Source organism: Python bivittatus, unplaced genomic scaffold (assembly GCF_059951505.1).
Source record: "Python bivittatus isolate LINGU-HERP-01145 unplaced genomic scaffold, Pbiv_v1 ctg000600_np1212, whole genome shotgun sequence".
In the NCBI taxonomy this organism is placed as follows: Eukaryota; Metazoa; Chordata; class Lepidosauria; order Squamata; family Pythonidae; genus Python; species Python bivittatus.
Window position 1 is genome coordinate 34,943 of NW_028277082.1, and position 24,606 is coordinate 59,548.

Genomic DNA, 24,606 nt, shown 5'->3' on the forward strand with positions numbered 1-24,606 from the left:
TGGAGTTATGTCTTTCCATGATCTGGAAATTATGTTTCTGATGACCCAGGCCAAAACTGCATTTGCTTTTTCCCTTTTTTTGCAACCACATGACACTGCTGAAACATATTAAGCTTGCAATCAATTGTTATTCCAAGATCTGTTTCCCAAGTACTATTGCCAAGCCAAGTATTGCCATTTTGTAACTTTCATCTTATTTATTTTTCCTAAATAAAGAACTTCATACAGGTCTCTGTGAAATTTCACTGTTATTTTCAGCCCACTTTTCCATTACAATAAGATCGTATTTGTGTTTCTTTTTTCTAGAATATTAGCTAGGCACCACCCAGTTTTGCATCACCAGCAAATTTCATAAGCAGTTCCTCCACCCCTCTGCCCATCACCACTAAAACTGTTGAATCTTCTGAGAAGATGGAGAATTGTATGTGTGCACCCTTTGTGGATAGTTTTCAAAACCAGACATGCCATTCAGCCCATACTGACCTAGTTTGCTAGATGCACTCTTCAAAGCAGATGCACGATGGCTCTACCTGGCCACCTGTCTTTAGTCAAGACGGTATCAATGGCTGTTAAAGGTTTGCATTGATGAAAGTCATGAGTCATGCTCTGCACATTTGATGGAGCGTCCCTTCCCAGTGCCCCTTGAACTGAGTCACAAGTGACTCAAGCTGCAAATGACCCATCCGAGCCTGTCCATAGTCTACCTGCTACCAGAGTTCAAAACAGTTGATTATTTTCAATTTAAAATGTACCAATGTGGTGCTATCATTGGCCACTAGATGTCTCCCTCCCAGCGTGTTAGTCAGCTATATAACAACACAGGATTTAAAATCCTCAGTTTAGCTCAGTATCTGTGTATTTGCAATCAGAATCTACAGCATGCTGGTATTTCACTTATGAACATGAAAAATGCCACCAAGTAGACATTTTTATTCATTCCTTAGTTAAACTCTGCAAAACAACAATAAGAGATGAAAATGCCTGAATGTGGTTTGAAGCTCAACATTTGCAGTTTGTAATAGTGAAGGAGGAGTCTACTTGGTGCTAAAGAGTGTGTGGTGCATGGAGAAAGTGTGGTACTAGCACTGGGGAGATCCAGGTTCACTTCTATCCCAGCCATGAAAGCTTGCTGGGTGCCTCTGAGCCAGTTCCTCTCTCTCATGCAACCTACCGCACAGAGTTGTTCTGGGGAAAAAACTGCAGGAGGGAATTCTCTGCATGCTAACTTGAGCTCCTCGAGGAAAAGCAGGATAAAAATCTAACAATTGCCTTTATGAACCACTGTGGCAGAGAAGTAGTAATAGCAATTCCTTATTTGTTTGTGTGTTTGTTTTGAAAAACTATACTGTAACAATTTCTTGGATGTGTCTTCAGTACGGAGTTCATACATTAATGAACTGACAAATCTGCCAATTAAAAAGACTTTACAGCTGCAACGGGCTCCCAGCGTGAGTTCCACACCAAAGAAAAATGCCATAGAAATAGGACTGCACAGGAGAGAGAAGCTTCTGCTCTTATACAGAGCATGGGTGGCACCCTGCCTGCCGAGACCTGCCTTCCATTTATCTAGGTATGTCAAAGAATTCCTGCCCTGGGCAGCGTCCAGACTGGATGATCCCCCAGATCCCTATCAACCCGAACATGGAATGGATTTAATCTGCGCCTTACAATCAAACCCAGCCAGAAAAGATTGCCTTTTTGACAGCCCAGGAGCAAAACCAGCGGAGAGAATGCCTACTGTTGGGCCCTTGCATCTGATGGCTGATGAAAAGCAAGGCGGGTCTGCCAGCAGTGGGTGGGGCCTCAGGAGGAGGAGGAGGAGGAGGCTGTTCTGTGTCAAGTTAGCATTTCCCAGCGAAACTTTGAGCCCAGTTCCAAGGTCCCTGTACTCCTCTAGAGACGGACAAAACTTTTTTCCCCTTCAGGATCAGAACGCCAGTGGAAGAGAACTTCTACCACCAAGTATGAAGCTTCCTTGCACCAGCAGCACCTTTTACTTCTTTCTTCTCTGCATTATTGTGTTGCTGCCCAAAGCAGGTAGGTCTAATTTCCTATCTTCTTTTGGAAGGGAAAAGTCCTAAAGTTGTGGTAAAATGAGATAGACTTGCTGCACAAGCCCTCTGATCAAACTTCAAACTGAATTGCCTGAATGTGCAGATGGACCCTGATGTTCTTCACCTAAAGAGAGAAAAGTTTCTGCAGGAGAAGAATCAGAGACACTGATTTTTTGCCCTCCCACCCGCATCTTTGCTATCCCACAGCCTTCCCAGACTCCCAGGGCAAAAAGGGGGGAACCGGTCCGAACGGTCACCGAAAGTCTCCAGCGGGAGCGTCGACTGGGCTCCTTAGGCCGTGCTGGGCCTTTGCTGCCAGCAGAATGGGCGCTGCAGGAGAGGCTGGAATGACAAACATGTGAAGGAGGGGAAGGAGCCGAGCAGGGGGAGAAGGGCACAGGGCCGCAGGCTGTCGAGAGCTCCCGCTTGTCCCGCGAAGGCTCCAGCTCTAGAGGAGCAGGGGAGAAGAGGGCAGCTGCGCTGGCAGCTGCCGCAAGGACCTAATGGATGCCTGCTACAATATGAGAGGGCTCGCTACGGAAACCTTCCATGGAATGGAAGAAAGAGGAAGCGTGCAGAATCTGACCTCGGACAGATCCGTTTGGCAGACCATCCAATGTCTCTGAGTAACAAGGGTACCAGACCTGGTCTACGAAGATCCAGATGTCAACAGAGATGAAGAGAACACCAGCTCTTGCCCCGATAACTTTATAGCCCTAGCCTAGCAGTTTTTGCCAATATTTGTTCAGCACATTGTTCGCTATGTACAAGTATTGTTTACCTGTTCTTTCCTTTGATTCGGTGTAACTGAGCAAAAATGTTGTCAACTGTCATGGAATTTTACCAGAGTAAGGAGCACAACACTGAGGAGAATAGCCATGTTTATTGCCCTGGTCATTGGGCGCCTGCTTTACAAGAAAGAGGGACCCCGCGCGAGGTGAAAGCAGAGATTCTCATAGAGGTTGAGGGCTGCAAGATGGGAAATCCTAGGGATCTGATTGTTGGCCAATTTGGGGAAGCTAGGCAGGTCCTTGTCCCTGTATCTGGGGTGAGATGCACTGTTAGGCAAAATGGGCCTTTCAGGAAGGCAGAGGAGTTGGGGCAGCCCCTTATGAAACAGGTAGAACATTGATGTCATCAACTGATAATGATGGAAAGTTGGGGTTTCTCTAGGTTGCGGTTTCCTTGTAAGGGTTGCCCTTGGGTTGTGCTGTGAGGGGGTGAGGAGGCCTCTTTTCTGCGGCTCGGATGCAATTGCGGGGGGGGGGCTTTGTCGGAAGGCAGGAAGGGTTGGTCTGGGTCTGCCTGGGTTAGGCAAAGAGGGGAGCTGGGGTTGACCCTGGTCATGTGTGCAAGAGAGGGAGGAGAGGGGTGCAGCCTCCATTTCGTTTGTTAAATTTATTTTTTCCAGTACATCAATTAAATGGGGAGAATCTTCCACAGAGGGAGGACTGTTCTCTTTTTTCCCATATAATGAGAAACAAACTGGAATTTGAGCAGATCCTAATGGTTCCCAGGGATTAAAGAGCAGCCCAAGCTGAGTGTAAATTCCTCCCACTTTCTGCCTGAAAGTTTAGCCAGATATTAAAGAAATATCTTATTCCGGTTCAAAAGTAGAGGTGTATATTGCTGAAAGGATGCAAGGAGCACAGAGAGATTTCCTGGAAATGTTTCTCAGAAATAACCAGCTGGAATCCCTAGATGTAAGCATAGGTTTCAGAATGATTATATGAGCAGAAAGAAGATATTCCCTTTTCCCATCCAATCTATTTCTGTTTTCTAATTAGGAGCCCAAGCCTTTTGCGCAGATCATTGTGGGAGAGTCCTAACCACCTGCTCGTGTCATACAACCTGTGAGCGCCTGGGAATTTGCTGCCCTGATTACTGGGAATTCTGTGTGATCATCTCACCATCCTCGGGTACCCTACTTGGTGGAAAAGATTTCACTCTCCTAAATGTGACTTTTAAGACACATGTTCCTGTGACGTGCAGGTGAGCCAGGAAAAAGCATTTAGCTCCATGGAGTCATGGGGGAAAGTTGGCAACCAGTTCAGCAATTAACTTAAGATGTTATGCAAATGTAGTCTAGTTTTCTTTTCCATCTAAATCCAGATAAGTTGTTCTGCTATACTAAACTGGTATCTGATGTTGAGAATGGATAAGAGCAATTAATTAAAGCTTAATCTAGTAGATAGAGTAACAGTTCAACCTGTCTTAGCACCATGGACTCATGCTGCAATTCTGAACCAGCTGCAGTTTCTGCATGGTTTTTAAAGGCGGCCCCACATGGAGTCCGTGGTGGTGGTTTGAAGATGAGAGATAAGGACAGGAGCTTTGAGCAAGGCTTTCCCTTTATCTGCTCCGCAGGGCTTGAGAGCTTTTTCTATAATGTTATTCTTGTTTTTAATGGTACTGTTGTACTCAGGTGTGTAAGCTATTCAGAGTTGGTTGTGACTGGAGCAGCAGGTAATCCTAATAAAACAATAAATGTAAGAGCCATTAGTCTACACTTGCTCCTTCACAAGTTAGACCTCTCCACCAAGAAACAACATAAAGGACCAAGATGTACAAATAGCAACGCAGTCTTGCCTGAGTTCAGCTGTAGCCTGTTTCCTCCCCTCCAAACTTTTATGGCCTCCAGACTGGGACAAGACCTCCACAGCTTCTCTAGAACAGCCTGGAGTGCAAGATACATGAGCATCATCAACCTATTGATAATGTGGCATCCCAAATGGATGAATGACCTCTGCAAGTAGCTTCATGTATGCTGTAAAAAGGAGCAGGGGGAAGACTGATCCTTTCCCATGGCACTCCACAAGCCACCAAAAACTCCTCCCTGACAACTATTGGCTGGAAAATCACTGTAAAACCATGCCATCAATCCCCAACCCTTACAGATAGTCCAGAAAGATACCATGGTTGATGTTACTGTAAGCTTCACGGAGGTTGGACCGCTCCCCAGCTGATCATTGTCCAAACAAATGGAATCCAGGAAGGGCCTTTTTGTGAGGAGGGAGGCACATGCTGGCAAAACCCTTCCTGCAATGAGGCATTAATAGTTTACCAAATTCAGATAAGCAGGTCCCCAAAGCAGCCAGTGGGACATGAAGTCCCAAGTAGAGAGGTCATTCCAGCACGCACCCTAGCCACTTTACCCAAAGGAGCCCCAGATAACATGACCAGATTGGCCCCTATCACCATAGTGGACTCCTCCCTTGAAGGGTCAAGACTTCAGTAAGTTAAATTATTTTACTGGCAACGTACTGTGCAAATTGGTCACAGTGGGCAGGTGGGATATCTTAACATTGGCTTATAATGGGCTTGGTCATATTCAACTTTCATCCTCCTTCACCAGTAAACCAAGCAGCCTTCCAGAACTGGGTGAAAGAGAGAGACCATTCAGAAGGAGGAGTCTGTTGCCACTGGCTGACCATAGAGCTATGTGCCCAATCACCGGGAAACTGCTGCCAGAATCCCTTTAGGTACCTGGGATAAACCACCTGAATGAGACCATTCACCCTTCAGAGGTCATGGTTGGCAGCCAATCTCATCCAGACCAGGAAGTGATCTGACTACAGCAAAGATATTGTGGTAATCCCTTCCAACCCGGGTCACAAAACAATAGCTCCAAAGCCACAACAAGATCTAATGTGTATCATCAGGCCAGAGCTTGGGACAAGCCCATGGTGGCGGTGAATCCCTAGGCCTCCTGGACATGGCTCCCAAGACAGGGAGGTTGACATCCCCCAGCATCAGTACATGAAAAGTCTCCACCACCATCCCAGAAACCACCTCCAAAAACCCAGGAAAGAACTATATTGAGCAGCCAGGTGTCCAGGACACCAGCAGGATCCTTACTTGTCCTTACAACCCAAGTTCACACAGAGGCATTCAACCATGACCACATCACCATTTCCTCCTTGCAATGGACTTACAGTCTCTTTGGTTTTACTTTTGTTTCTACTTTCCGTGTATCCGTGTGTGGCTTTTGGCATCTCTCACAAGCCCTGGCTCCTTCCTAGCTGTAGCCTTTCTGACTGTGTTCCAACAGTTTCTAGAGACTGCTTTGTATTCTTCAGTTACGCTTCCCTCCTTCTGCTTCCTGTATATGCCCCCTTTTCTCTTCATTGTTTTAGAGAGCTTTGCATTATCCACACTGTCCTTTTAGATTCATCCCATTTTTTCCTTTTTGTTGAAAAAAACTCTGTCTTCAGTATCTTGTTTCATAGGAATTTTCATCCATCCATTGTTCTCTTTACAGATTTGAAGCCAGTGTAGCTGACCTACCTTCCCTTTGATTTCATTAAAAAAATGCCTACTCTTCCTCATTCAACCCCTTATTATCCAAGTGTCCAATATCTCCCCTCCAAAACAGAGAACCCTCACAACACCCAGGCACCCTCCTACTACCACCTCCACCCCTAGCTTCACCCTCATCCTATGTCAAGTCTAGAAAGGCCAGGTGAGGCAGGCGTGTCACTGCACAAGTATTCCTTTCAGGCAGAATTATGTCTTATCTCGCTTACATAATAGTCCTTTCCTAGTTTTCTGTTGTTTGCAGGGGAAGGAGCCAGCCAGAAGAGTCAAAATTCTCTCTCTGTTCTCTGATGGCAAAGTCATTGGGAATTCCTCTGGCTGCCTGTTGACCACAACAACTCCAGAGGCCAAGACTGTCAGGCTTCATGCGTCTCACCAGATCTGCTCCTGTGCCAATGCTAGAGTTCTGAAAACTCTCCTAAGTGAAGGGAGGACTTTGACAGGGACAGATGCAGATTTTTCTTTGCCCCCCTCACCAGCTGATTTTTAGGTCCTCTTCCAAATCCCTCTGTATGCTTTGATTCCCTTGACTGATATCATGGTCTATATTTCAATCCTTCCATGGCATTCCAGCACCCACCAGACTCTAAAATCACAAGATCCAAGTTCTTCAATCCAACTTTTTCATCTTCCTCCATATTCTAATAAATATTAACACAATCATAATTACTCAGCCCTACAAGGAAGTAACCTGCTGCCATCTTGCAACAACAAAACAAAATGAAGAAAACAAACCAATCACTGGGCTATGATTTTCTATATTGCAAACCAGTTTTTCTGGTCTGCCAGAAATCTAGCACAATGGCATTACTATTCCAACCTGTGGGATTGCCCACAGTGCTTCCTTGGAAGTTGGGGGGGGGGTATTTTTAATTAATCTTCCCATGACTTTTCTTCTGCAGCTACACCCTTGTCACTTTATTTCTGTGTGGTACCTAACGTAAACCAATATGGCATGCAGCTTGCATTGATATGTCTTGCAATTGATTGAATGTTTCCTCCTCAACGGATATATGGTGCTATTGCATGCAAACACTTTTGCTTAAAAAAAACTATTTCTGGGCAAGAGGATACCTTCTGCATCATGAGAGTAGCTACACAGAAACCAAATGATGGATTGTCAGGGGATGGAGGGAAGCCAGCTTCTCCCAAGGGAGTTTTTGCTTACGAATTCTTGCTTTATTCTTTTAGAGCTTGGATTTTTTTTCCTCCTAGCATTTTCCCGCTGGTGCAGGTCTGCTTTTTTTTTTTTTAATCAACTGGACGTTGATTCATTGGTTGCGACAAGAATTAACTGACCGGCTTGTCGCCCGAACCTGATGTCATTTTAGAGCTTGAATCCTGATCAGATATTCTGTTTTCCAAGAGAAGGGTAGTTTTGTGGCAGTTCCAAGGCCGGTGGTGATCAAATGCAGTAGACGTGAGATGTGAGAAGTAAAACTAAGGATTGGTTTGCTCCTCAACCAGATACCTCCACCCCACCCTCCAGCAAGATTTTGATCCTGATCACAGCATAGCAGCATGAAGGCCAGGGAATTTGGTGAGCAAATTTAACAGACGATCACACCCACTTCCACAGCCCTTAGTCATTTCTGCACTAGTGACTCCTAGCACCTTTATAACATCATTCAGCTGTCTTTGAAGGGACACAAAGGCTGCCCCTATTATGGTTATTCTGGCATTACAGGGTTAAATGACTCTAAAAGATGCTATAAAAACTATGCAGAACAACCTTAGGCCAAACATCAAGGCAGGTTTAGTGACTGTGTGAGGAAGCCAGGGCTGTAACTCTGTAGAACATAAAGACTATATTTTAGGGCAAACAGGTGCTAGGGGAAAAAGAAAGTTAAACTGCCAACACTAACTTCTGTGAAGATAGAAAGCCAGCAATAGAGAGTGCCTTCCAGCTGGTTGCTTAAAGTTTCAAAGGTATGACAATGCCTCCTTGTTCTAGGTTTAGGGCTCCTGGCTTTCAGGAGAAAAGTATATCCCCTTGTAACCAAGATGGCTGAGCTAGAGATATTTAGAGAGTCAGATATGAATGTAGATGAGACATTCTGAAACGTAATGGCTTCATCCCACACGCAGAATGATAGCTCCCTATTGTTAGGAAGAAGGAGGGTCTTGAGGAAGGAGGGCATGATAGGTGATAAATCCATGTCTTCTTGTACCAAGGGCACTCTGGAAGAGGACAGAGGGGTTTTGGAAGTGGAATGGTTAGAGATAGTTTGGGATGGGTAGGCAGGTGTCATGGCTTCCCTGCCTATTGTAAAGATTATGCACCTCATGCGCCATCTAGAGAATCTGCTGGGTGGTGCTGGGGAGAAGGCTGCAATCATGATCTACATTGGCACCAATATCATTTGAAAATATAGTCAGTCAGTCCTGAAAGGCAAATTTAGGTTGCAAGGTAGCCAGCTGAAATCCAGGACTGCTGAAGTCTTAGAAGTGCTACCTATCCCACATGCAGGGCAAGACAGAATGGTAGAGATCAGGGTTAGCATTGAAGTTAGGGTTAGGGTTAGGGCTAGGGCTAGGGTTAAGGTTAGGGCTAAGGATGGAATGGATGGATGGATGGAATGGTGGTACCAGAGAAAAGGCTTACATTTGTTACACACCAGAGGACGTTTTACGACAAGCCAAACCTGTATGCAGGGGATGGGTTCTACTTGAATCAGGATGGAAACAGGTGGCTGGTGCATAACTTCGAAATAAGAGGCAGAGTCGCTTTTAAATAGATCCCTGGGGGAAAGCAAAGGTGGTGGATAGAATTCAGTTTGGAAGGATATGGATGTTTCAGAAAATACTGCAGGGCAGGAGTTCTCAAACTTCATGACGCCATGACCAGCAAAAATAAGAAATGAATTCACTCTGTGTGACACCCCTTTGCATAAATATTCTCAATATGCTAGATGCCATACCAAAAGTCATAGCTAGCACAGTATTAATACATATGAGATGAACCCTCCCCAAAAGGAAGAGATGACAGGAAAAAAAGTTCCACAGACTAAAGTCCTATGCAATGTCCATATCTTGTCCACCTAAGGTAGCCAGCTCCAGCTGAAACCAGTCCTGGAGATTTCCTCTTTCCCAATGGCTGGGTGCTGAGATACACTTACAGAATCCACAGTCTAGAAAATTGCAAGATCAAGATTGCAACCTCCCTTCTCCCACGCCAACCATGGAGATGGCCTTGAGGGTAATATGCAGCAGCTTTTACAAAAACAAAAAGGGCAGAAACATTCCTTGAGTTCTGGGAAAGGAGGTAGCCCTAGGAAGAGACTCAGGTTGGCTCCCCGCTGACTCTCTAGGGTGTAATGGGGAGGGGAGGAAAAGCATAATCAATAGAAGAGAATGTATGTAGCTCAGGGTTGAATTGTGGAGTCCGTGGGGTTCTCTGAGCTTGGTTGCTTTCTTGCAGACATTTCGTTACCTGGCTAGGTAACATCTTCAGCGCTAGTCTAGCACTGAAGATGTGACCCAGCCGGGTAACGAAACATCTGCCAGAAAGCAGCCAAGCTCAGGGAACCCCATGGACTCCACAAAACATAATCAGACTGGCAAGGTTCTATTAGTAGAGCCTATCTCCATAAAGCTTAGTTGTAGTCTTCCTCACTCATCTGGACTCAAGTAGCAAAATTACAACATAGAAAGTTTTACTATCTGAGGAGCAGTCGAGCTGGGGAAGAAACCAGCTTGACTGTCCATCCAGGCCTCTGATATGGCAGCAGTGCCAAAATGAGAAAGGGCCAGCAGGGATGGACAAAAGGGTCTACACGGATATGGGCATGTATAATATTTTCATCAGTGCCACTGGAATATGCAGATAACAATAATATTAATCATAACAACAATGATGACGACGACGACGACAATGATATAATGGGAGAGTTACAGTATGTTTGGTTTCTGAATACAGTTTAATGATTTAATCTACTCTTTCTCTCTAGGATGAACAAATAATCTCTATGAAACTTTGGTAGGAGATGCCCACCCTAACCCTAACCCTCCCCAGTTTTATCTCCCCAAATGATCTCTGCAGAGAACAGTTTGTGGTTCAGGGAGAGAAAAGGAAACTATTCAGTGTCTCTCCTTCTTTGTTTGTTCTTAAAACCTTACTGTTTCCTGTGCCAGCACTGCTGGCTGCCAGCCAACAAGATAGCAAGCTGGATGCCTGCCACAGTCCAGTGATAGTCCAGCAAAGCTCAGGCAGGACTTTTGAAAGGAAGGTGTCCTTTTTACCAGTATCTTAAGACAGGAACTGAAAACACAGTCAACAGGCTTGGTGCAAGCTGAGACGAGGAATCCAGTAAACAAGGGAAAAGACAGGAGACACAGTGAGCTGGGTTCCAAAATCCCGAGCCTGGCACAGCAAGGTAGACATGACAGAGCCGAGGCGTGCAAAACGGTTCTCAGGGTCTGCTCCCAGGGAGTGAGGCCAGTCAGTCAGCCACGTCGAGCCTCCACCCAACACAAGCCGAGGCAGTTGAGCCGTCAGCATTGGCTCTTCTGTCGCCTTATTTCCTGGCAGGTCTCTCCATAGTCAGATCTTTATCACCCCCCTCTGCTTGGAACTGAGTGGCAGGACCTCAGGGTCCGAGGGGCTGCCAGTGGGTGCAGGCAGGGAGTCCTGGGGGCTTGCCTCAACCAGAGGGAGTCCTTGGCGCCACCACTGCTGGAATCACCCACCCAAGACCGTTGTCCATAGGAGACCCTGGCTCCACCACCCACCACCCATCCTCCTCATCTGAGGACATGTCCAGCAGGGTCATAACACGCTGCCTTGTTAATCCTCTATTATTATCATCAACAGTAGCAGCAGCAATGTCCCTTCCAGACACTGGTTGGGATGAGGGCTGGGGAAGTTGGAATAATGAAGGAAAATTGGCTCGGGTAGGCGTGGCATCTTTTCCTCAAGAAGCGTCCCCTTCCTCCCTGGTTCGCCCTTCACAGTTCAGCTTGTCAGGTTCCCCCAGGTGTGATCATAATGCATCTACACAAGCAGTGCAGCACCAGGCGGCAGCGGGGCATGCACAACCTCATTCTGGAACCAAAGCAGGGCAGGGTCAACCTTCCTGCCAACCATTGCTGGGTGATGTTGAGAGAGCTATTTTTAGAGAAAAGGAAGAAGGACCCACAGCCAGTGAAATGACCCAGCCCCATCGGCATGCACAGGGAGGGTGGCAGCCTGCCGGGAGCCAAAGGAGGCTGAAGCACCCTGGAGTCCTGGCTCTGGCAGCTGCAATTTGCTCAAAACCTCTGAGGGGACTGCAACCCCCCTTTGAGAATCCCTGCTATAAGGAGCAGGCCAGTGTAGGAAGAGGCTTAATGATGGGAAACAAAACAGCCATGAGAAAGGTTCATGCCAGCAACATTTGGCATTTCAAAGGAATATTTGAAAAAGCACATGCAGTCTAGATGTTTCTGTGCCAGGGCTTGAAGTCTCCAAGGGAAGTAGGGAAACAGAGCTCTTGGTTAGGGAAAAAAACTTACAGAACTACAGAACTACAACTACAAAAACAACTACAACAGAAATTTGGCAAAATGGAGAGAATTGATGGAACTGTGGACCCAAATTCTATAGAAAGGTGATAATAATGTGCACCATTGATGCTCTTTGTACCAAAGAGGGGATACAATCTAGAAAACTTTGGAAGATTGGATTGTCTACAAAACGGTTGTGGTGGTAACATCAGGCCACAAACAATTTTTCCGTTTTGTTTTTGTCCCCTCAGATTGGTGAGAGGCGCGCAACAGTACAGTGTATTGACACGCAAGGTGGTTCTTAGGTTAGAGATCCTAGTTTTCATAGAATAGTGGCAGCATTGATTGATTGATTGATTGATTGATTGATTGATTGATTGATTGATTGATCAAGTGCTGTCAAGTCAGTGTCCACTCTTGGCCGCCACCCAGATAAACTTTCTCCAGGATGACCTATCCTCAGTCTGGCCTTTTAAGTCTCTCAATGGTACATTCATTGCTGTTGTAATCATGTCAAACCACCTTGCTACGGATCCTCCCCTTTTTCCCCCTTTTATCACATTATGGACTGAGCCTGGTCATTTGTGCCTCCAGTGGGAACACTGGATTGATTTGCTCTATGATCCGTTTGTTTATTTCCCTGGCTAGCCATGGTATTCCACCACCACCAACGTTCAAAAGTATCAATACTCTTTCTATCCTGCCTATCTGAAATCCAATTTTCACATCCATAGAGTGTCACAAGGAAATCATTGTCTGCACAATTCTGACCTTAGTAGGTACAGAAACATCATGGCATCAGAATATCATTCCAGCCCTACCATGTGTTAGTCTGAAGCGTATGCCTTGATCAGTAGTTCCTTTAATGTGGAGAGCCAATCCCAAAAGGCCAGAGCTATCCAGCGCTATAAAGAAGTGTGACAAGAGGGGCTCAAAAGCAGATATTTCTTGTGGGGGCTTCTCGGACAGCAGATCCACGGTGGCCCTGGCTTTCAGCTGCTGCTTCTTAACACCAGGTCAGTTAACAGCAAGGCCCCCCTTATATGTGATCTGATCACCAAGGAGCGGGCCGACCTGGCATGTATTACCGAGAGCTGGCTGGTCCCTATGGGAGGGTGCCCCTTTCACAAATGTGCCCAGCCGGGTTTACAGTTTGGCACCAGCCGAGACCCCAGGACGGGAGGAGGGGTAGTGGTTGTCATCCGGGACTCTCTTCAGGGGCGCTGCTCCACAAGTGGCCGGTTGTGAGACCCTGTTCTAAAGCTGGGTTTGCAAGGACAGTTGGCATTGTTGCTGCTGTACCAGCCTCCCTGCTGCATGGCAGCCTCCCTGCCTGAGCTGCTGGAGGCAGTCTCGGAGCTAGCAGCGGAGTTTCCCAGACTTATGGTTCTGGGGGACTTTAATCTGCTGTCCCTGGGACGTGCCTCGGAGGCAGCCCGGGAGTTCATAGCTACCATGGCAGCCATGGGCCTGTCCCAGATTATTCACGACCCGACTCAGGACAGTGGCTTCACACCAGACTTGGTTTTCTTGTCTGAGCAATGGCAATGTGATTACCACTGGGGGGGGGGAATTACATCTGACCCCCCTGTCATGGTCTGATCACACCCTGGTGGCCTTGAGATTCTCCTATGCCACCCCCCCTCCGCAAGAAGGCAGGACCCATTCGATTGGTCCACCCCCAGCGACTGATGGACCCAACGGGGTTCCAGAGGGAGCTGGGGGATATTCCCGTGGACCTGCTGCACAGTCCAGCAGGGGCCCTGGCCACCACCTGAAATAAGAAGGTGGCCGAGGGCTTGGACAAGGTTGCGCCCATGCGACCTCTCTTGACCCATCGAGCCCGACACTCCTCATGGTTTACAGAGGAGCATCGGGCATTTTCTGAAAAGGATTCAGAGACGTCTAGAGCACCGCTGGAGGAAAAGAAGGACTGAATCCGACCAAACACAGGCGAGAGCTGCTATTAAGGCTACCTTGTGGCGGTAAGAGTGGCAAAACGTCAACATTTTTCTGCTCTTATTGCATCCACAGAATGCCGCCCAGCGGCCCTCTTTAAGATCACTCAATCTCTTTTGGGAAAGGTGGGCCCAGTGACCCACCTACAGGGTTAGGGCTAGGGCTAGGGCTAGGGCTAGGGCTAGGGCTAGGGCTAGGGCTAGGGCTAGGGCTAGGGCTAGGGCTAGGGCTAGGGCTAGGGCTAGGGCTAGGGAGGAGTTTTCTGGGCATCTGGCAGAGAAAATTGCTTGGATACGTTCCCAGTTGGATGCCAAGCATGGGGCAAGGCCTGTGGAGATGCCAGGGGTATGTACTTACCCTGTTACCTGGGAACAGTTTGACCCTGTTGGACCTGAGGAAGTGGACAGGGTCCTCCAGGCTGTAAATGCCACCACCTGTCAATTAGACCCATGCCCTTCCTGGCTTGTTAAGGCAGCTCAGGATGTGACATGTGGCTGGACATGTCCAGGCGATGGTGAATTCATCCTTGAGAGAAGGAGTGTTTCCAATGGCCTTTAAAGAGGCACTGGTGCACCCCCTCCTCAAGAAACCATCACTGGATCCCACCATACCAGACAATTTTCGTCCAGTCTCCCACCTTCCCTTTTTAAGGAAGCTGGTTGAGAAGGTGGTGGCATTGCAACTTCAGAGGATCCTGGATGAAACAGATTATCTGGACCCTTTTCAGTCGGGTTTCAGGCCCGGATTTGGGACGGAAACAGCACTGGTCACACTCTTGGATGATCTCTGGTGGGAGTGGGATGGGGGTAGTGCATCCATCCTTGCTCTTCTTGACCTCTCAGCGGCTTTCGATACCATCGACCATGGTATCTTTTTGGGTCGGCTTGGGGGGTTGAGGGGGTGGCACACTTTTGTGCTGATTCGCCTCCTTCCTCCAAGGCTGGTCCCAATCAGTGTTGATAGGGAGCAAGAGGTCCAGCCCGCAGCCCCTCCTTTGTGGGGTCCCGCAGGGTTCAGTACTCTCCCTGCTCCTTTTTGACATCTACATAAAACCACTGGGTGAGATCATCTGCCATCATGGGATGAGGTATCAGCAATATGCAGACGATACCCAGTTATACATCTCCATCCCGGGTGATCTGAGTGATGCTGTGACTACCCTTTCGTGGTGCCTGGAGCCTATGGGGGTCTGGATGGGGAACAACAGGCTTCAGCTGAACCCTGGTAAGACAGAGTGGCTGTGGGTTGGGGGCTCCTCTGTATCTGGAAGTTTACCATCTTTGGTTCTGGATGGGGTCGCACTACAGACCCTAACCCTAACCCTAACCTGGGGGTCCTCCTAGACTCACGACCCCTGCCCGAAGAGCAGGTGGCAATCATGGCCAGGAGGGCCTTTGCTCAACTACGTGTTGTGCACCAGTTACACCCTTTTCTGGATTGGGAGTCCCTTCAGTCAGTCACTCAGGCCCTAGTCATCTCCCGTATAGACTATTGCAATGCGCTCTACACGGGGCTACCCTTGAAAAGTATCCGGAAGCTCCAGCTGGTTCAAAATGCAGCCGTACAGGCAATTTTAGGTGCCCCAAGGATGGCACATGTTACACCGTTGCTACTTGAGCTGCATTGGCTCCCAGTTTGCTTCCGGGTCCAATTCAAGATGTTGGTTATCGCCTTTAAAGCCCTACATGGCATGGGACCAGGTTACCTGAGGGACCGTCTCACCCCCATTATATCCACCTGTCCCACCCAGTCAGGCAGGGAGGGTGTGCTGTGGACCCCGTCGATGAAAGAATGTTGACTGGCGGGGTCCAGAAAGAGCCTTCTCTGCCGCGGCCCCCGCCCTATGGAATACTCTCCCCCCAGAGGTGAGGCAGGCCCCAACTCTCTTGTCCTTCCGGAAAGCAGTCAAGACCTGGCTCTGCCAACTGGCATGGGGCGCAAAAAAGGGCAACCCACCCTGGGGGTGGCTGGCACCTTGAAGATGCTTCCATATGTTAACATCTTACTGACCATCAACATCTTGGAAGGTATTATTTGTGTATGTGTTTGGTTTTTATTCTATTTTTATTGTATTTTATATTTTATTGTATTTTAATATTTATTGCTGTTTTATTATGAACCGCCCAGAGTCGCTTTTTGTGAGATGGGCGGTATCTAAATCTGACATATAAATAAATAAATAAATAAATAAATAAATAAATAAATAGTGCCCAAGGGTGTCCTAGAAGGCCTTTGGAACAGAGTACTGTGGAGTTCCCAGAGCCAGAAATAGTGTAACTGTTTCTATGGGGGTTGTAAGTTTCGAGTGTACTGATATATCATACTTGTTTCTATTGTGTATTATTATATTTTATTATTGTGTTGGCTTCAGCTGTTGTTCCTTTACACCACTTGGAGTTAGTTGTCCGAAATGGTCTATAAATTCAGAAATAAAGCATGAATAAAGGAAAAGATTTAAAGCATTAATAGGCAACAAAGCCAGAAACAAGCTTGGTCAACATTTTTTTAAAGAAAGAGAATAAAGCTAGCAGGATCTCCCAGAAAAGTGTCCACAGTGAAGGGGGAGAAAAGGAGAACAACTTTGCCATGATAAAATGAGTAAGCAGAGAGTGGGATGGTAATCTAATCAGGGGCCCATGCAGGTCAGATGGTCATGGCAATGCGATACTTCTCCAGCAAGAGAAAGAGGGTAGGGCGGGCTTGTCTGCAGCAGCTGTGCCCATAACCCCGGCCCCTTTGTGCTGCCGTGGAATTCGTTCCTAGGTTCGCCAGAGCGACAGAGACCCAAGGATACATTGGCGATGATGGACAGCTTCACTGTATCTCCCCGTTGCTCTATGAGATTGGCGTCCTCAGCCTGGAAATTTCTCTTGATGGTGGACAGACATTTCCTTGGTCAGGATCTTGGATTTCAGGTGATTAGCTTCCCCTATTTTTCTAATTTATATGTTCTCAATCGACCACAGAACCAAAACAAAGCATCTGTTTTCTCCAGTGACAGGTTTCCAGAGCAATTGTTAAAAGCACTTTTTTCTGCTCTTAAATCACAAAACAACCAAATGAAGCCGTTCTGCGAGGCAGTGTGGGTGGCAAAGATAACAATGGGGAGAAAGCAGCCAGACTGGGTTTTCCCCTGGCCTTTACTGCTTCTGGAGCGGGGACACAGCCTCCCCATTTTTTCTCAGCAGACTAGAACGGGTCAGGTACTTTACATCCCTTTTTCTTTAAAAATGGCATGATGTGATTAGCGGCACTGAGTACTAAGCCAGGATAAGCCCCCGCCCTTTGGAACATCCTGCCCCCGGAGGTGCGATTGGCCCCCTCACTCCTGGCCTTCCGGAGGGCTTTGAAGACCTGGTTCTGCCACCTGGCCTGGGGCGGGGAGGGAATACTGTACTTCAAGCAGGGGGATGGCTAGCCCCATAGTGTCCAGCTGTCCACAGCCTGATTTTCCATCCTCTTGGATTTTCCTTTTTTAGTATTGTTCTTAATTCTGGATGTACTATGTATTTTATATATATTTATAGTTTTAATGTTTTTTGTAAGTCGCCCAGAGTCCCCTATTGTGGGAGAGATGGGTGGGGGAGAAATCCAACAAATAAATAAATAAATAAAATAATGTCATATTTGTTTGGCAACACGCAAAGCAACTAAATTGATTCTTCTTTTGTTCTGTACCGCAGTTCATCATAGTAAAGTTTCCTCTTCAGAAAAAAGCACACTGGTGAATGAAACCAAGTGGCAGTATTATGGCACTCCAGGAACTGGGGGACACCTGACCATCACATGGAACCACCACACGCTGCAATCCAGCCACATTAATATAGAAGTTTGGGGATATTATGAAACAGGTACTTCCATATCATTCCTGCACGCAGTTTTCACAATACAAGGAAGGCAGGTTCGATGGAAAGGAGACAGTACACAATTCTAGCTAAAGTAATGGGGCATTTATTGCCTTTTGACCTCGCTTGTGAGCTTCCAAAAGCTACTTGGTCAATCAAAGCTAGGGCTGCAATATCTGGGCTGCAGAGAGGTGGACAGCTAAGAGAGGGCAGCTGAGAGCTAGCATCGGCTAACAGCGCTAGCATCCACTGATGATGCCACCCCGTCAGGTCATGAAACGTCTGCAAGCAAACAGCCAAGCTCAGAGAACGCCAAGGACTCCACGGTTCAACCCTGAGACCCTGAGTTGCAGAGATTCTCTTCTATTGGAGCTGGCATTTTCTGCCATCTGGTGGTTTTTCACATTTTTGCAGCCCATATATAGTAGTCCTAGCCACAGCCAGCACAACAGTCTGCACATTAGTGCAAAACATGCTTCTGAATCTATCAGTGAAGGAGATCTGAGCCAGTACTATAAGGCCAGGATAGAGGGTGGGAAAAGGAGGCAATTAATTAAAAATTGAGTGAGTGAGCAAACAGGGAGAGCAAGCAGGAGTCTGCCAGGATGAAGGACTGAAGGAAAAGACAACAGTGTAGAGAAGGTGTTTGCTTTCAGGAATTGTATGCTCAGCTGAGAGGGGTGAAAAGATTGATTGATTGATTGATTGATTGATTGATTGATTGATTGACTGACTGACTGACTGACTGATTGATTGATTGATTGATTGATTGATTGATTGATTATGCGCCATCAAGTCATTGTCGACTCCTTATGACCACATAGATAGATTTTCTCCATGACAATCTATCCCTAACCAGTTCTTTCAAGTCTCCCAATGGTCAAGCCTGTCAGGTCTTCCAACGAAGTGAAAAGATCCTATCCTAAAGAGCTGCTGATTGCCTGTTGTAGGTGATTGCGTGACTGCTTCCTACTGAGTAAGCACCTCAGACTGTAGAAGGAATAGAAGGCATCCGGTTTCAAAGGAAGAAGCTCATGGAATGAGCAAACAGGAGTGGAATTCAGTGGAGGGAGAAAGGAGACATCTTAATCAATATTTCCTCTAAATCACCAGTAGTTCATTAACTTGACAGCTCAGGCAGGGAACAACAAGAAATAAATCCTCAGCTGGTAACACCTTAAATAACAAAAGAGATGATGAACCAACAAGAAATCTGCTGTTCTGACCTGCTATGCTTATTCGTGTTTATATTCCTCCCTAAGAACTATCAGGCATATATCTGCAGCTACTGCAAGCTTGTAGTGGTCCTTGAAGAAAAAGTCAAAGGATTGGACCAGCAAGTTCCCCTGTTAGCCGATGCAAGATTTGTCAGATCCAAGAAAACAAATACTACAATAGGTGATGACAGAGGAGGCAAAGAGCACATCCAGCAGATGAGAAGGACAACCAGAAGCAACAGATATAGAAGATACTTTGTGCTGCTAGAACTGAGAAACATCTCTTAGATTTTTGCAGATAAACAGGCTCAGAGACTTCAGGAAATGAAAGGAGACATTATGGAACAGGATTCCTGAAGATCATAGGGAAGGCAGCTGTGCTCTCCAAGAAGGCAAGCAGATGTGATCACTGGTAATTTATTAAGACAAGGAACTAAAATATATATGTGCCAACCAGATGCACCTGCTCATGAAGTGAGTGTCTGCCAGGAGTAGGGATTCAGGATTTATTGATTTATCATAGTTGTGTGAGACTGCAGTCATAGGATGCTCATAAGACAAAGATTTGCAATAACATAAAAATAAGGCAAATCATGCCAAACCACAACATATGACATCAGGCCCCAAAAGCCCTCTGGAAAAGCTCAGTCTTCAGCTTTATCTGGAAGGTGGACAATGTTGGCAACAGACAAGTCTTGTATGACAAAACAACTTCTAGGGTTTACCAATTCCACTGACAATTACCTCTTCCTGCTAGTTCATGTGGCAAGAACAGCTGTACCAAGAACAGCTATAACAGCATGGATTTAGAAGACACAGGAAGGACTCTGAAGAGTGGGGTGGTGTTTTCATCCATCATTCCAGTCAAAGGAAGAGAACCCCAAAGAGAATACCACAGGTGAATGGCTGAATGTGTCAGTGGTGCTCATGGGAGAGATTAGGATTCTGAGATTATCATCTCAGTTAGCTGAAAGGTGGACTATTGGCATGAGACGGGTTGTACCTCATAAGAGTTGGTAAAGCTATGTTTGGTCAAAGCAGAGTGAACTTGATCAAGAGGGTTTAAACTCAATTCTCTTGGAGATAGAAACAAAAAAGACTGAAAGAAGGACCTCATATGGCCTTGTGCACTGTAGAAGGAAGCAGAACTTTCATTGAAATAATTAATTGAAAAATCAGAAACAATGCAGCACCATAAATCCATTGAGGAGGGGAACATTCAGACAACTACAAGACACATCAATACAACCTCCATGTCATATTGGTCTACATTATGGACCACACAGAAATAAAGTGATGAGGGCATAGTTGCAGAACAAAAGTCATGGGAACTTTAAAAACAAAAACAAAACCCTAATCTCTGAGGAAGCATTGTGGGCAATCCCACACAGTGGAATAGTAATGGCATTGTGCTAGATCTCTGGCAGAACAGAAAAACTGGTTTGCAGTATAGAAAACCATAACACAGTGATTGTTTCAGATGGGCTCACCCAAACTTCTAACCTGAGTGTGCCTGAGAGAAAAGCCAAGTTTTTAAAGACCAGCATGGTTGGAGTCATCCAAATCTTGAGGGGCTTCCTCTTCCAAAGATCAGGTGCCATGACAGAGAAGGCATGCCACCTCAATCCCATTAGACGGCATTTTTCCATGTCCACTCTGTCAAATCTCATAGATAGGCAGTTCCACAAATAAGTTCCACACTGAATTGCACCTGGAAGCTTATAGGAAGCCAGTGCAGCTTGTGACCTCAGGGTGTTACATTATGTGGTACACCTATACACCTATCCATGCTACTGCATTCTAATTGTAGATTCCAGATGGCTTTCAATGCAGCCCCATGTAAAGCACATTGCAATAGCCCAAGAGGGAAGTAACCAAAGCATGGGTGACCATTACAGGTCCTCCTGATCCATGAACGGGCACTATTAATGCACAAGATGGTGTTGTGCAAAGTCCTCTTGGCTGTGGCCACCACCTGCTCTTCAAGCAGGAGTCCCGAATCCAAGAGGACCTCCAAATTGCACACTAGTTCTGTCTGGGATAATAACAACAGTTCTTCATGACCAGGAAAGGTGATGGCTGCTTGCTAAATGGCTATAAAATGGCATCATAGATTTAATTTAATTGTAAGCCACCCAGAGTCACCCTCTGGGGGAGATCAGGGGCATATACTTTTAATAAACAAATAATAAATAAAAATAGATTGATGGAAAAGGTGCTTTCTTATCTTAACAGCCATCCAGCAGAATCTCCCATGCCAGGAGCTGAGAACTCTTTGGCCTGCAGGCATCCCCAGACTGTTCGCTGACAACTGCCCCCAGTGGGGCTGGAAAAAGTCCTTCTGTCACAGAGGACCAGGCATATTGCCAGTCAGAGCAAACTGCACCAATCTTGGGAACAGTGGCCTGTCTGTGTGTAAAGCACAACTCCCTGGGTTCAGGGCACCTGGTTTTCCAAGAGCATTCACTGTTTCAGCTGCTGCTTCCTTCCCACAAGGGAATATAGGGGACCTGCACTGGAGGGGCTGGATCCAGCAGGTTTTCCTGCAATGGCTTGGGGCACAGCTGGTGGGGTCTTTCAATTCTCTCCTTCCTTCCATGTCCAGGCAAACCTTATTCTAACAACTGGGCAGCTGAATGGAAGTACCTGTACACGCTGAAGCGGAACGCCCCAAATACAGGACAGTTCACATTTTTGCCTGTTCCTTCTGCCCAGTACAGTGGCTGGGAAGTGGGTGCGCTAAGGATTTCTTCGAATGATTCTTCTGAAGGCCAACAGTGAGTATTCCAGGCTTTTCCACCATTGCAGAAGACAAATTAGTGTACTGTAAACCCTGGTAGGCAAACATGGAAAAACCATGACAGCAACAGACTTCTGGCACAAAAGGTCCACTTTCTGTCTCTGTCAAGCAGATCCCCAATGAATTTGGTTGCTTCTTTAACAGCTGATCCTGATAAGATGGTCATGAAATTGTCCCCTCTCCCAGTTCTTCCTGGTGAAGCAACTAAACTTCCTTCAACAAACCTTCCACCCATGGCTCCTCATCCTTGTTTTACTAAAAAAAATGTTTTAGATTTCTATCCCGCCTTTTTTTTTTCATATACAACTCATACCATTACTCTTTCCTCCTCCTATTTTCCCCACAACGACCCTGTGAGGTGAGTTGGGCTGAGAGAGAGGGACTGGCCTAAAGTCACCCAGCTGGTTTTCCATGCCTAAAGCAGGACTAGAACTCACCGTCTCCTGGTTTCTAGGCCAACACCTTAACCACTACACCAAACTGGCTCTCTTTGCCATATTTGCCATCTTTTAATGGCTTTCTGATCTTGCTTGATCCCCAAAGGTTAAACTGGATCTGACCTAATTATTATTTGGACTGGGGACCTCCAGGAAATCCCATAGCTGTCAGCAGACTGGGAAGTAAAAAAAAGAAAGAAATCTGGGATAAAGACAGTGCCTCTGGCAAACCACTTCTTCTTCTCCAGAAAATTACATGGATATGTCTCTGAAGTTCCCATAAGCTGAGTTGACTCAAAGGACATATTACTTGTGTTATTTTGCAGCATAAAACTGATCATGGAAACGCAAAAAGGCCCTTTCTTGGAAATGCTGTTCCTGCAAATGTAACCCAAACCCAATTTTGTAGCATCAGGTTGCCCACTTTGTTTCCTGGTAACTTTTCCAACACATTTCATTCTTTTTCCTCTGGTTCTCCCCAATGTCAGAAATGTGGCTGCCATCTGGAGCACAGAGCATGCAATGGCCTGGCACCTGGAGGACACCTTCCGGAAGGATTCGGTTGCCTGGGCTGCAGCCAAGTGCCACCAGTGGGATAGGAAAGAGGTGGACCTGCCCAATTTTCTGGAGGAGATTCTGGACTGTCCCTGTACTTTGGCCCAAGCCCATGCTGACTCAGGCCGCTTTCACGTAGGTCCCCAAAGAGGCTGGGGGAGTGGCATACTTCTTAAGGAGTGCTCCTTCAGTGTTGGTCGGGAACATGGCATCTGGGTTATTTTGGTTAGAGTCACATGAAGTCTGCAGTAATGCCTTGAAGGGCTCCAGATCAAAGCAGAAATTCTATGGGATGATTGCCCCCTCCCTTTCTGGACCCCGCTCCCAAAACTCTAGTGATCAGACCCAGAGAACTGTTTGCAGGGAGGGGAGGCTTGCTCATGTTGCTCTTGAGGGCAGAACCTCACAATCTCCGCCACGTACCCCGAGGTGGGCCGTCTTAGCAAAAGCAGTAGCTGAGAAGCTGCCTAACTCTTTGAGTGACTGCTGCCTCCCCCTGCAAAGCATTTCTGCTCCTCCATTCTCACTCGGGTTGGGGGACAGGGTCACAGGGTGCCCTCCTACACGCATCCCCATCTGGGAATCCTTTGGGCCGGAGATGCTGCCTGGAGCTGAGCCTCTGGTCTTCTGCACGCAAAGCAGCCTACCCCCATGGCCTGAATGCTGGTCGATTCAGGTTACAAGGGATGGGATGGGATGGGAACCCAGCTACTTCCGGTGGACCCTCACAAGCCCCATGCAGCCAAGCCGCTGCAGTTCCCTTCCCTTCACCCACTCGCAGTTTTGAAGCATTATATAAGAGGTAAGGATGTTCCAGGATTGCATACAGTAGGGCAGAACAGTCCAATTTGCATGCAAGGGTAAGGAAGGAGATTTGCTAATACTGTGGCAAGACAGGGAAAATCTGGCTTTGACTCATTTATCCTCCTCAAAGGCATATTGGAGGCTGGTTTTAAATGCAAGTCAGGCAAAATAACTGCAGCCAACAATGTTGCCCCACCGACTGACAGCCTGAGGAGCCAACGAGCTGAGAGAAAAACGTACAGAGAGGCATGTGGCTGTCTGGTTGCCGAGAATGGTGGTTCCTCTCATCTTCCACAGACCAGATCAGGATTGCTAACAGGCCAGAAGAAGTTTTCGGTAGAAAAGATTAGTTCACTTACCCTGGATGGATGGATAGATAGATAGATAGATAGATAGATAGATAGATAGATAGATAGATAGATAGATAGATAGATATTTATCATATTTTTGTAACCGCCCATCTCACTCACAGTGACTCTGGGCAGCGTACATAATCTTTTCCTCATAGCTGAGCTAGAATGCTCTGCACCAATCCTTGAGCTGGCAGAAAACCTGACTGGCAGAAAATTTGCTGCCTCCACCAGCAATCCCTACCCTGCCACAGGCCAGTAAACATTGGCCAGTGACTCTCTTTCATGTGGGATCAGGGTGGTGGCGGGTCTAGCAACCTGTCAAAACTCACTCTGGTTTTTCTTCAGGTGCATTGCATTCCAGAAGTTAGGGCTGAAATATTCTAAAACCACATCCAACCAGACTCTCCCATTGCCCAAAGCAGACTGGCCCTGGAAGACAGTGCCAGGAGACCAGAGCGGAGGGGGCACCCTCACATCAGCTTAGAGTGGTCAAGAGGTGTTGGGTTGATTCCAGCTGATTGCACTAGCAAGAGACTGATTCATGACCCACGTCAGATTATACCCAAGCCTGTGTTGTGTAATCAGGAAAAAGCAATGTTAACACCACCGTCGCATTGCTCAGGACAACCCAAGGCTGCCTCGGGCCTGAGGGATCAGCAGAAGCAATGTCTGAAGGACATTCTGCAGGAAAAAAGAGGTCTGTGCCACAGGGAGATGCAAGTGAGAAAAGGCTCTCAGGCGGCCCATTGGCTTGCTCATCACCCTCCAGGTGGCAGGGTCG

General features: G+C 46.8%; 1 protein-coding gene across 3 annotated transcripts in view; it reads left to right on the forward strand.

Moving 5' to 3' along the window:
• The first annotated feature begins 1,828 nt into the window (after positions 1 to 1,828).
• Positions 1,829 to 24,606, forward strand: part of SUSD2 (sushi domain containing 2) — a 43,220-nt gene continuing 20,442 nt past the window's right edge. For 2 of the 3 annotated variants that reach the window (XM_025173688.2, XM_088147692.1), the window contains exons 1-6: positions 1,829 to 2,037; positions 3,842 to 4,046; positions 16,578 to 16,729; positions 17,498 to 17,665; positions 21,482 to 21,653; positions 22,602 to 22,803. In XM_025173688.2, coding sequence (XP_025029456.1) covers positions 1,965 to 2,037; positions 3,842 to 4,046; positions 16,578 to 16,729; positions 17,498 to 17,665; positions 21,482 to 21,653; positions 22,602 to 22,803 — 972 coding nt within the window. In that variant the 5' untranslated portion in view covers positions 1,829 to 1,964. The remainder of the gene's footprint in view (positions 2,038 to 3,841; positions 4,047 to 16,577; positions 16,730 to 17,497; positions 17,666 to 21,481; positions 21,654 to 22,601; positions 22,804 to 24,606) is intronic. The other variant, XM_007439032.3, reaches the window with a different exon arrangement.